The sequence below is a fragment of the Beta vulgaris genome, chromosome 6 (assembly GCF_026745355.1).
Source record: "Beta vulgaris subsp. vulgaris cultivar EL10 chromosome 6, EL10.2, whole genome shotgun sequence".
Lineage (NCBI taxonomy): Eukaryota > Viridiplantae > Streptophyta > Magnoliopsida > Caryophyllales > Amaranthaceae > Beta > Beta vulgaris.
The window spans coordinates 2,259,675-2,272,564 of NC_079207.1; the positions used below are offsets into that span (position 1 = coordinate 2,259,675).

General features: G+C 34.4%; 1 protein-coding gene across 5 annotated transcripts; it reads left to right on the forward strand.

The window, feature by feature from the left end:
* Window positions 1-2,533: 2,533 nt before the first annotated feature.
* On the forward strand, window positions 2,534-11,234 carry LOC104894947 (OVARIAN TUMOR DOMAIN-containing deubiquitinating enzyme 12). Of its 5 annotated transcripts, XR_790256.3 has the most exons (12): window positions 2,534-2,689; window positions 5,210-5,575; window positions 5,651-5,820; window positions 6,602-6,675; window positions 7,087-7,141; window positions 7,514-7,588; window positions 7,703-7,776; window positions 8,250-8,298; window positions 9,016-9,100; window positions 9,599-9,655; window positions 9,949-10,017; window positions 10,921-11,234. XR_790256.3 is itself a non-coding variant. In XM_010681327.3 (11 exons), the coding sequence occupies exons 2-11, from the start codon at window positions 5,236-5,238 to the stop codon at window positions 10,980-10,982; spliced, it is 1,041 nt and encodes a 346-aa protein (XP_010679629.1). In that variant the 5' UTR covers window positions 2,534-2,689; window positions 5,210-5,235; the 3' UTR covers window positions 10,983-11,234. The 5 variants fall into 5 exon arrangements, 3 of the variants coding, with proteins under 3 accessions (XP_010679629.1, XP_019105593.1, XP_048502181.1); XR_007275147.1 differs by lacking the exon at window positions 9,016-9,100 and having other exon boundaries at window positions 10,921-10,990; XM_010681327.3 differs by lacking the exon at window positions 9,949-10,017.
* Window positions 11,235-12,890: the final 1,656 nt, after the last annotated feature.

Genomic DNA, 12,890 nt, shown 5'->3' on the forward strand with positions numbered 1-12,890 from the left:
GATAATTTTTACTTATCGTATTTGAGAAATATTTATGGTCAAAGCAAATTTTCGTTAAGCGTGAATGTCTTATATTGTACACAAGTCATGTCAATTAACAAAAGTAAAATTACCTTACAACATGATTTGAACCCGTGACCTCTTACTATTATACATGACACAATTACCATCTCAACTAACTTTTAATCATACTTTAAGTGTCCATATTATTATATTTGTACCTTTTAAATGTTGAGTTTTCCTTAATATATTCTAATGGCAATTGAAAAAAATACATATCAAGTTCGAAAAACTGGACCAACTCGAAGCAACACTCGGACGTAAATACCAGTTAGAATCTAAATTGTATTTACTTTTTCACTTTTCTTTGTTTCCTTTCCTTCCGATCCTTTTATAACTTACAAGTATCAAAATCAAATAAAACTTCACCACTAATTTTATTAAAATTTCTACTTTCCCAATCGAACACGTAAGTTTAGGATAATTGGACAATGACTTCCTAAAAGGCATAAACTTTTTCAATGATAACATATATTGTTAACATATTGCCATATTAGTAATGGGAGGTAGAGATGGTAGCTTAGTGGAGTACCACCTCGAAATTCAGGATATTGTCTAGGATTTTAATCTTCATCCCTATAATATGTTAGACATTTACTTTTGGACTATTTAACTTTATACCCAGCTTCAGAACCGGTGTTTGGAGTTTTGGACCAATTATCTTTTCTAATAAAAAAAACATATCGGTAAGACGGTAATGGCGTAGAGTATGTCTTTAGAACGACTCAAGTAGTTCATTTCCTTACGAAATTAAATCACACGCACACCCATGGTCAAAAAGGCTTTTTAAAAGAAGAGCATATTATGTTGATTGGGTTAAGCCCGTTAAGGATCCTATCATTCTATTACCTTTTTTTTTTTACCATTACATATTGATCTTATGACACTTAACTAAAAAAAGGAAAAAAATCTCAATATTCTTAGTTTATGGTTCCATCTCCCATTGATGTAGAGAAAGCATTAGTTATTGCAAGTTCTATTGACTATCAATCTATAAATAATAGCAAACAATAATAGAACAACAAATAACAAAGCAGGAAAGAACACACAATAACTTTTACGTGAAAACCCAAGAACTGGGAGAAAAACCACAAATATGCACTAGGAATCGATGAATATTCAAGAAAGATTACAAAAGCGCTCAAGAACTCTCTCTATAACTTTTTCTCTCTCTAAATGTGAATAAAGATGAATAATACAATTAATGACGTAAATAGGGCATCTATTTATACTCCTCCTTGTAAAACGCGTTTACGGAAACTAAAATGGCGTAGAAGCAGCCCCGTCCGATCGGGTCGGGCGATCCACACCCAATCGGGCGCTTAATCGCCAAAAGAATACTTGCCTCGGGCCCGACCGGGAGAGACATGCCCGAGTAATAAGTCGTTGCCTCGCCCGATGCCATCGGGCGAGCCACGAAGTCACTTGCTGCTAGTTTGGTTACGGGCCCGATCGGACTCCATTGACCGACCCGATTGGGCTCCCTTGACCGACCCAATCGGGCGAAGCTCCAAACTCCCTATTTTGACGCATTTCTTCGACGCAACCTTTCTCCACACCTCATACACCTCTATGAGCTTCATATAAACCATATACCCAACAGTTAGTCCTAAAAGAAATAATAGGATCATGTTCCTAAGTTCCTTGATTTAGAGGGAGTATACAAGTTGTATTATCTCTATAAACTTAGTGTAGTAGATGATATTTCATTAAAAAAATGATAAAGAAATTATTCTGATGATTGCACTAGATTAGCAATGAAACAATTCCACATAATATAAACAAAAAGGATAAGTTATGTTTCATAGACACAAAAATCTATAGATTATGAGTTGAGAATTTAGGATAATAGTAGCTCGTTTGATATCAAACCATTTATGGGGCATTTGGTTCATATAATGGTATGCGTTTGGAATCAGTAATAAAACCAAGATGTATACGTTTTGGTCTTGATACCTAATACCATGTGTTTGATTTTATTTTGAAATGAAATTTTTTCTTCTAGTTGACACCTGAGGTATTGGTATGAGCCATACCCACCTCCCCCTTGGATTTCTAAACCCCATACCTTATGAATTTGAGATATTATTTTTTCTTATTCTAAACTCATATCTAATACCATAATTATATAAACCAAACGATACCTTAGTTCTAATTCATGTTCCTTATCTTGTATATACTTTTATATAACTTTTAAAACTCCCTGATATCATAACTCTTTATACACCAACTTTTTATTTCTTCTTCACAAAATAGTGGATTAATTATCTTAAATCGTCTCATACAAGAATTTGCGTATACCAAACACTTGAAAAAGATTTAATTTACGAAGTGGTTTAAACCAAATTGGCTTTTAATTTTCGTAAAGAAGAAAAAAAAGTAAAGAGCAAGCCAACTAAGCCCAAAAATAGTAAAACTTTCACATGAATAAACCTTTAGGCCCAACCTACTCCAAGATTCAAAACCCAAATTATGACGTAAAGGACATTCATTGTTCATAGACTTTCTCATATCTAAGTTTCTTTTCAACCCACAATTAAAAGCCCATTTTCTCTCTCTCTCTCTTCTTCTTGCCGTCGAATTAGCAGATCTCTTTCGCCGATTATCTTCTCCGATCGTCGATTTTCAGGTATTGAACTAACCCTAGAAATTCTCTCTCTCTCTTCATATTCGTTGATGATCGTATGTTTGCATGATTCTTTTTTTTTTTGTGTAAATTTGTATGTTTATCAAAAAATATTGTTTTGATTATCGCTTTTATATTCGACGAGATTGATTGATTAGGTTTTTTTATGAGATTAGAATCGAATTGAATTGAAGGAAGATTTTGTTTTAATTCGATTATCGAAGTTTTTTTTTTTGAGCTGTTGATTTCTGTTAGTTTGATATCTTCTGATCAAATTCATCGAAGAAGCGTTTTTTTTTAATGAAGTTTTGGATATGTCATTTTTTGTGCTGCTGTTGTTTGATTGATGTGGCATTGGAATTATTTAGTTGATTGCTAGTTGAATTTGACTCATAATTTAGTTGATTACTCTTGCAGCCTTTTGTTTAATAAGTTATTAGTATTTGTTTATAATTGTTAAGCGAAAAGTAGGACCATCTATTGCTGTGATGATATTGTTTATAGTTGTGGCCCTAATTGGAGGATCAGATAGTAGAATCGGTGATAATTGTTAATTGCTTGAGTAATTTTATACTTGATTTTGACGTCGAAGTGAGTTATTATATGATTATTTGTTCAACTTAAAACCGATTATTTGAGTTGAAGCTCAATAGTTTAGTCAAATGTCGGTTGGTGATGTTTTCCTCGTGGGCTTCAAATTTTATTTGCTAGGAGAATTAGAATGTAACAAAAGGTTAGGTGGAGTATTAGTGTTTTTGTGGTTGGTAAACTACAAAGTACTTATCTGAAATGGAAGGGGAAGTTGCTTCAAAGGGAAGTTCAAATAAGATATTTAATTTTAGGAATTTCGAGCCCCTACGGGATGAATAGGGAGGAAGAGTAATTGGTGAAGATTTGAAGTGCTGCTATATGGAGAGAGGATTACTATGGCATTTTTTGATTGATTTGTAAAAGAAAAGGATAAGCTTGCCATTTAATCGTGCCGAGGATTTGATGCTGGATAATGGTGAAGGATGAATTTGTCTTGAATATGATATTGTTTTTCTAAAGCTCTATATTCCCCCATCTCCAGTATCTTTCAGTTAAATAATGCTTCTTTATCTATTCCGTGTGTGTGTTTGGCTTCATGTACGACATGTCGACATGACAATTGTAAATTCTGTTATTTTTGAAACATTTTGTAATGCTATATTCTGCACCATTTACATCAGTGTTCTCCAAATTCCTTAATCAATGATGTCCTTTGTGTAAACTATATGGTAATTATTTACTTAAGTCACTATTATGATCTTCAACTGCATGTCATTGTGAAATACTACATAATAATGGTACATAAAATATGCTTAAAGGCAAGACCTCCATCAATGAATGGTATATCTACAATGGAGTTTTAGCCTAGAACACAGCTAGTCAACGTACTTTCAGTATTACTAGGCTCACCACACTTTCTCTATATTACGACATCCTTGGCGATATGATGCTCTGCCGCTTTTGCTTTTGCTCCTTTGGCGATATTGGCTATCTTATTAATAAGATACCTTTCCTACATATTCCATCCCTATTCATATTCGATTGTTCGTGTTGCATTTACTAAATTTCTACTTTGTAGGCGACCTTTGATTTAAAAGGTACTATTACAACTCTGCAGCATTGTGTGTCATTGTGGACCATATTGGGAAGGTTTCTTTCTATCCATGACATATCAAAGGAGGCTGATGTTTGTTAGGGGATTCTTGTTGAGAGTTTTTGGAGATTGTGGAGGGGAGTGCCTTTTATCTACTATGTCTATAACTTTATGGTACTCGGTCAAAACTTAATAGTTACCTAAACAAGTAGAAAAATTGTATTCCTAGATAAGAATAGAAAATGTTGTTAAAAGAGTAGGGATTACAAAGTACGTGGACAAGAAAGTATCAGAGTTTTTACTCTTGTTTCATTTGTAGTTTCTTCGAGATTCTGTTTTTAGATTCTATGCTGTTATTAGACACAAAGATTTATGCCTGAAGTTATGTCCTAGCTGTTCATATATTTCTTAAAAAGGAAAATGATTTTTTTATATGGATGTGTGATCCATAATGCTGTTAGTATGTATCCTTACTTCTGAAGTTTCCTTTTATGGTTCTTATTTCATATCTCTGTTCTCCCATTTCTCTTTTCCCCTTAAAAGAAGCTTTATCTTTACAGCAACACTATGTCTGTCCTGAAGTCGTGACCAGGTTTTCTGGATATGTGATAGTTTAAAGTAGTGTTTGTTTCGCACTTTCTGCTGTCGAAGTCACCATTTACTTTGTAAACGAATGGGCTATTGCCTTCATGAAAGTTGGAGAACCTATGACAATTTCATTTGTCGTAGATCCAAATCTAGTTTTACAACCCCCCCCCCCCCCCCCTCCCAGGCAAAATAAAAGAGAATACATAGAAGGATATATTGTAATTGAAGTGCCTAACTCTTTCTTCAGAGCATCTTATGTGTGCCAAACTGCTGAGTATTTGTGACCTGTGCTAACTTTTGTGGCTTCTCAGGTGTTTGGTCAATTAAATTTAAGAAGATGACTACTGATGAGCAAGATCAAGATGTCATTCGGTGGGGTTTGAATCTTCTTGATTTTGGCCCTTTGTTCAATAATACTTATGGGAATGAATATAATTCAGAAGATGGGAGCATCTATCATGGGCAATATATGAGAGAGTACAACTATGATACATCGTGTAACTCTGGCTGTAACTATGTAGAAAATGATGCAATAATCGCGCATACTCTACAAGAAGAATTTTCACGATTGGAAGTTGATAATGGAGCTCAGTCCTCACATGCAGAACAAGAGCAATTTCATTCATCCAATATTTCATCAGACTGGCTTGTACCATCCTCTACCAATTACTGTACTGGTATTATATTCTATTATTTGGTGACTCTTTCTTTTATTCTTCTTTCATTTTCATGTGCATATTTATAAATTGCAGTTAATGAGAACTCCCAGGAAGCAGATGATACAGGACATTCGAGTTCTTGTTCCAGTCCAGGAGAGAGATCGAATGATGGTGAAGATCATTCGTATTATTTGGAATTTGCAGATGAGTCTGCACTTGATGGAGAATTGGGGAAGAGGTTAAACCAAATGATCCCTGTGCCAGTAAGCAATCCTTAGGTCTATGGTTCTTTCACTTTTTTCTTGCTCATTTAGGTATATATGTCCTTTATTAGAGAATCCCTTTGTTCTGAGGTTAATACATCTGTTATAGCAAGAGTTCATATTCTAGTCCATAAAGATAATCCATGGAATAGAAGACACCTAATGAGAATTCTTCTAAGCCTTAGCACCATCTGTCCATTAATGTCAAGTGTTTTGCCATCCATCCCCTTCCTCCAGAAGCTGTAGATTCACTAATGTTTGATACTTATTTGTGTTTGTCTTATAATGACACTGGTTTGAATCTTCTAGCTATTGTTGACATAGCATGAGGTCCTGTACTTGTTCTTGCCTTTTTTTTTATATATATCTTTACTGATATTATTGAATGCTATGGAGAACTGTGCTTAGCGCTAAATGCCTAGAGCATATCAGGCCACAATATAAACCTTTTTTTTCTTTTTATCGTTGAGTAATATATGTTTTATATAAATATTAAGGTTGTATGAAAACCTTTGTTATAGTAGGGAACAAGGCGGTAAGGCTGCACATGGACGAATCCCCCTATCCCATCAAGAGATGCAGAAGTTTTTTGGCAGCAAAGGAGCTATGATGTTGGAATCTGTATTGTGTCATTGTTGTATGCATATATTTCCTCTATGAAATCTAATTAGTTAAGTTAATAGACCCAATGTCATGGTCAAGTATTCTTGTGTGCTTGTTGCTTGGTCTAGTAAAGTAGTATGGGAACCATTCAAGTGAACATTTTTGTTTGCCTGTGCAGCATGTCCCTCGAATTAATGGAGAAATACCTTCAATGGATGAGGCAACTTCAGATCATCAAAGACTATTAGATAGGTATGCAAGACTTAATCTGTGGAGGCTTTTTTTCCTTTTTTTTTTTTGGGGGGGGGGGGGGGATGTTATTCCGGAATACTTCAGCTGTGCATTAACGTTTCTTGAAGTTCTCTCTTGTCCTCTATTCTCCTGTTTTCATTGTAGAGTTTCTCTCGTTATGTGTACACAGAAGTGTAGAACTTGTATCTTGATCAAAAGTTCTGCAATACATTAGTCCTTTGTGCATCAATGTCTTTCGAAGTTCTCTCATTTCCTTCTTTGTCCCTTTTTGAGCTGTATTTTTCCAGTGCAGTAGGGTGCCACTTTGGAGGAAGATAATATGTTATGTTGCCTATAGTTTGCTGTTCTTGTCAGTGATTTCATTTCAATTGTCACTCTTATGGCTTTGATAACAGAGGCACTTTTGATTAGATTGCAGTTGTATGACTTGGTTGAACGCAAGGTCCAAGGGGATGGCAATTGCCAGGTCAGTTAGCCCTGATACTTGTTCATTTCTTGTTAGCTCTCACATTAGTTGAAGGTTCCGATATATATGCTGTGTAATTATGTCTGACACTTGTCAGATCTTTGATTTGGCTGGGTTATCATATTGTGTTTCTGTTTATGTGTTACAATAGGTGTGGTTATGCTGTGCTTGTGTCGCGTCTTAAATTTACTGCATCCAGATTCTTTTTAACTGAAGCCAAAACCCATTTCTATTGATACTGCTTATTATGTCCCAATTGGTGGTTTTTATGCACTGCCTGCAAGTAGTTTGACTTCTCTCTAGAGCTTAAGTTTGTTATCATTGCATTGCCAACAACTGAATTTTCTTTTAACTTTCGATGTACTTTCTCAGTTTCGTGCTTTGTCAGATCAATTCTATCGTACTCCAGAGCACCACAAATTTGTGAGGCAACAGGTTGTCAATCAGGTGGGTTACTTGAGAAGATGAAAAATGGATTGCTTTTCAAGAGTTCCTATCTGAATAGTGTGTTGTACCATTGGAGGTTTACATTCTTATTTTCTCAACTGTTGTCCTTTTCAGCTCAAGTCAGAACCAGAGCACTACGAGGGATATGTTCCCATGGAGTATGGTGAATACTTGAACAAGATGTCCAAGTACAGTATACATGTTTCTTAATTGCTTCATCTATTTCTCTTAATTTTATATATAGAATTTCTTTTATAAGTTTTGGAATGTGAATTCAAATTGGCATCTGGCTGTGATCTTATGGATTGCTTGAAAGTCTTTGGGGTTACAAGGTGTCAACCGAACTATAAATATTTTATTTTGCAAGTAGTGTTCTATTTCTGGTACAAAAATGCTACATTATTATATTTTTCTTTTATGATTTAGTGCACATTCTTTAGTTCATTCAGGTTTCTGTTTTTTTTTTTTTTTTTTTTTCTCATTAATATTTCCACTATTTGGCAGAGGCCTGAATGCCACTGACTCTGTCCTTGCTGAGAAAGCTTTTGATATTTCAAAACATTGTGCTTCTTTTCTCATGGGCTACTCGTGCTTATTTATATTTTTAATGTGGAGGTTATTCATGTCAAAATTGTTAACTTTTTTACATAATTGAAAACAGGAGTGGTGAATGGGGAGATCATGTCACCTTGCAGGCAGCTGCTGATTCGGTATGCATGAATCTTTGGCTCTTCTCTATTCTCCTCATTCTCTTTCTATATCATCCCCCCACCCCCCCTCCAAAAAAAAAAAATTCGGATTATTGATTGAGAACCACTGTGCTTATCTTTGTAAGCACTGGAGGGAGAACCTTCTTTTTTCATCTTGGTGTCATTCAGTTCTTTGTAGTTGCTGAAGTCTTACTAATATGCATAGTACTCTATCAGTATAGTTCTATGTAATTTGCATATTTGCAGCTGCATGCAATGTAGATAGCCGGATTTGCAGATTGATTTTTCATTTTTAATGTTTTTTTCTTGCTTTTATGGGTTGTCATTTAAAATTCTGAAAGAAGCTTCATGGATCAAAATTTTGCTCTAGGAACTTGTCAGTGGTCACAATGAGACCTTCTTGCTGCTGATAAATCACTAGTTGAGAGAAATTTAGCTATCTACTTCCTAACCATACCCTGTATGACAGGTGAAATTTTCATCGGTCCTATGTTTCACCTTCCTTTTAATACCTCTTAAATGGTAGAGCTCTGGAATGAGGCTCTACTGTAAAATGATGAAGTATCAACAATTTATCATCCACTAGAATGATAAAATATTTTTGTGTCCTGTTTTGTGATTTTAGTTTGGTGAAGTGACTGATTAATATATGATTTAGTATGGCAATTGATATGTTTATAGAATATTCTTGTTACTGAAAAAACCTTATTTTTGCAGTATGGTGTTAAGATATTTCTCATAACTTCTTTCAAGGACACCTGTTATATGGAGATTATTCCGAAGGTTCAAAAGTCAAAACGAGGTAGTCATATTATATTTTCTAAAAAAGTATATAATCTAAGTATCTAATGTCTTGTTCGTTCCTCGCTTCAACTGGGCATTGGGTCCTTTGGGTTGGTAGTTTTTTTATTGGTGTCCTGAGGTTGATGAACGTAAATTTAAAAGGATGTTGTCCAGGGATCTTATTTTCTAAATTGATTTTCCGAATGCTTCGACAAGTAAAACTGATACTTCAATCCAAACGGAAGATTTTTGACTTATTATCCATGGTCTATCAGCTTGCGGTCTAGTTCACTATTGTTTTAATGTTTTGAGTATCTGCATCTGGTCTTTTATTACTCAGTACTAGGTATTATTAGCTATTAAGGTTAGCTTATAGAAGTACATGTAGCAAAAGAACTCTTGCTTAAGTTTACTAGTAAGGCTGATTTGTTACTTCATATTCATATTATCATTTTCCAGTTTCTGCTTATGAAGAATAATTTTTTTTCTTTTTTTCTTGCGTGCTTTCTGGATGCAGTCATCTTTTTAAGCTTTTGGGCAGAAGTACACTACAACTCGATCTATCCACAAGGAGGTAACTTTAGTCTTTCTCTCCATATGCCAAATTGTCCAGTTAATGCTCATCTAGGCCATGGCCTTGCAATGTAGCTGCTGTCATCTGTGTGCTATAGAAAATAGAACATGAAAATACCTTAGTCTGTTTATGAACGTAATAAGTAATGTGAATTATTTCTTTTTCTTTTATTTTGTTTGTTGGGGGAATATTGATGGGGGTGTCTCACTTCTGAAGGACATCAAATTCTTTTGAATTATGGTACTTCTATGATAAGAAATGGGCAATTTTGCAGTAACTTTTTTTCTGTATAGATGTGGAAATGCATTGAATTGGAGTTTTCATTCGACATCTTATGGTTGTTTATGAGACTAGAAATGGAGGTGAACTTTCTTTCTCTACTAGACTCATCTGAAATTTCCATTATAATTTATATCCTCAAGTGTGAAGTTCAGGTCCAGGGGTTTTGAGAGTTGGGTCTTAGAGCAGTGGCTTTAGTGCTGAGCATGATAAGACTAAACAGAAAGCTTTTGAGGCAGTTACAGTCTTATAGCTGTAATTGAAGATTTTTTACTGTGTCCACCCGAACTTTTTTTGGGATTGACCTCATGGATTTTGAATAATACTCGAAAGCCTGCATGCTCTGATAAATCTGTTGGCAGTGTCGAAGCGATTTTGAATATGTGGGTGTGTGACCTAATGATAGTCTTTAGAGATTGCAGATATTGGCCCAATTGTGGCTACCTTTTGTGAATTACAAGGGGTTGTAACATTATTACTTGATATTGGGATATGTTGTGGGAGTTAGACCCTGTTCTTCTGGACTGAATCAAGGGATAAATTCATTTCAGTTCAAATTAGCTCAGCTAGTTTCCTCTCACAGTTTCAGTCAAGTCAGTTTAGTCCAAAAGAATAAGGCCTTAGATGTTTCTTTGTGTTTTGATGTTAAAGAGCATCTTCTTTTGAGCATTATTTGTTTAATTTTGGGCTTGCTTGGAATTAAATTGCTTTATAAAAACATACTCTATAAAGTAATAAAAATACTCATTGCTTGGTTCTATCTAATTAATATACAATGGGTATTTACCTATCAAATTTTGATCTCCAATGAATCTTAAATATAATTTTTCAGTGCAATATGCTATTAAGATGAGACCTTTATTCAGTCTTGATATGTCTAAGAGGGAACTTTTAGGGGGAAAACTTATTTTAGTGGCTTCCTCTTGCATATAGTGTAGTAGTATATAGATGAGAAGCTAATTGAAAGTGTATTATTTCATATGCAGAGTTGCCACCTCCGTGGGAGATGAAAAAGAAGAAAAAATGGTGGCTTTTTGGAAACAATTGATGAGATAGGCATTTATACGGATGCTTTTAACACTTCTAAGTTCTAATTCATCTGTATATATGAGTCTAGGGCAGCCATGCGAGCAGCGCTTCTTCAGTTGCAATAATCTCTTATTCTTTCGTTGTATTTCTCACTTGCAGCATTGGCGAATATTGTGCAGGTGATGAGAATGAGCCTTGAGCACAACATATATATGGCCTATATGGTTGGCGTGCTTTTTGATTTCGCATGCCATTTTATTTGTTTTCTCCACACTCCTTTCCTGCTCCATATCTCTTTTGATTTCGCTGCTAGTTCGATTATATCTGTTTGTATTAATTTTGAATTGATTGTTCGACACCCAGCCGATTGAGGATGTCCAAAGTGGTCATATTTGGTCATTTACCCAAGTCAACATGCTTTACAACTAACAAACCTGGAATCGGGGTGTACTGAGTACCTCGTGAGCTAAGGAATCACCTTGGCAGGTTGGATCATAGGTCATAGGCTGTATGCTATTCTTACAAAGGCTATGTTTAGTTCACCTGAAATTTTCTGATCTGAACTTATCTGATCTGATCTGAACTTATTTTTTCTGATCTGATCTGATCTGATCTGAACTGATCTGATTACAAGATCTTATCTTTTAGATTTTTCTCAATATATAAGAAAAATATAGTCATGTGGGGTCTTGTTTGATTCGTCTCAATGAGTACTTTATTAATATTCAATTATTATAATTTTTACTAATATGTTATGAAAGATATAATGATTTTTAAATATAAGTATGATCTGAACTGATCTGATCTGAACTTATTTTTTCTGATCTGATCTGATCTGATCTGATTAGATCTGAAATAAGCAAAAATAAGGTGAACTGAACATAGCCAAAATTATATGAAGAGTAACGGTAGAAATTGAAGCAGAAAATTCTCGGGTAGCCCAATACTCACTCCATTTTTTTTTACTTGCTACATTTGATAATGCACAACAATGAATGCAAGGTCACTTTCAAACTTTTAGAAGGGTATTTTTTGACTCATTTTAATGTAAAATTATGGGAAAAGGTGAAAAAATAGTACTTTTGGGTGGAAAAGGAGAAAAATAATTACTTCGTTTTTTTTATTTGCAACACTTTTTACTTTTGTTTTTCCTCTCTCTGTCTTTCTAATCACATGGGAATTTTTCTTTTTTTCCCCTTTCCTACCCAAATTTTGCATTGGAATTGATGGAAAAAAGAGTGTTCGCAAGTAAAAAAACGGAGGAAGTATAATAGTTATATTTTATGGTGGGTCAAGTACCCCAAATAAGGAAATGTAGAAAGTAAAAAGAAATATTCATACATAGAAAATGTAGCAAGTAAAAAAATCAAAGGGAGTATTTTTTTTTCCATTTTCAAGTCAATGGAGACTTGAGAGGTATTTTCATAACCCTAGTGGGGGTGATTCCACAAAGAAATCAAGAACTGGCAGAAACGCCTGCAACTTCGGATTTTTTTTCCTTTTTTCATCCAATTATTTTCTGTTTTTTTTTTATTTTCACTTTTATGTGTGCATTTTCTAATGTACATTTTTGAACTTAAATACCTTTAATTATATATTAATGGAAAATTTACGAGTTCAATTTTACGAAAAAAAACCTTATAAAACATTTTTCGCAAAAACAAACCAAAAATAGATTATTTTTGCAAAATGAAATCTAAGACCATTTTTTGGTATTGACTCTTATCTTTTCGGCGTTGATCCTAGCAATTTTCCTTCTTCCTCCCTGATCACCACCTAATCACCACTACCAACACTTGCCACAAGCCCCCCACCCACCCCTATTTTTCTCTATTTTTCGAAAATTGGAATTATTTGATTTTTTACCCTTGTCATAAAATAGCTATATTAAAAATATACAACGAGAACTATTGAAAAACATTTTACA

Bases quoted from the DNA above. Each gene is read 5' to 3' on its own strand.
- LOC104894947 (XM_010681327.3), top strand. From the start codon at position 5,236: ATGACTACTGATGAGCAAGATCAAGATGTCATTCGGTGGGGTTTGAAT. The intron at 7,142-7,513 runs GTCAGTTAGCCC...GTACTTTCTCAG, and splicing joins AAGGGGATGGCAATTGCCAG to TTTCGTGCTTTGTCAGATCA. The intron at 9,656-10,920 runs GTAACTTTAGTC...TTTCATATGCAG, and splicing joins CTCGATCTATCCACAAGGAG to AGTTGCCACCTCCGTGGGAG.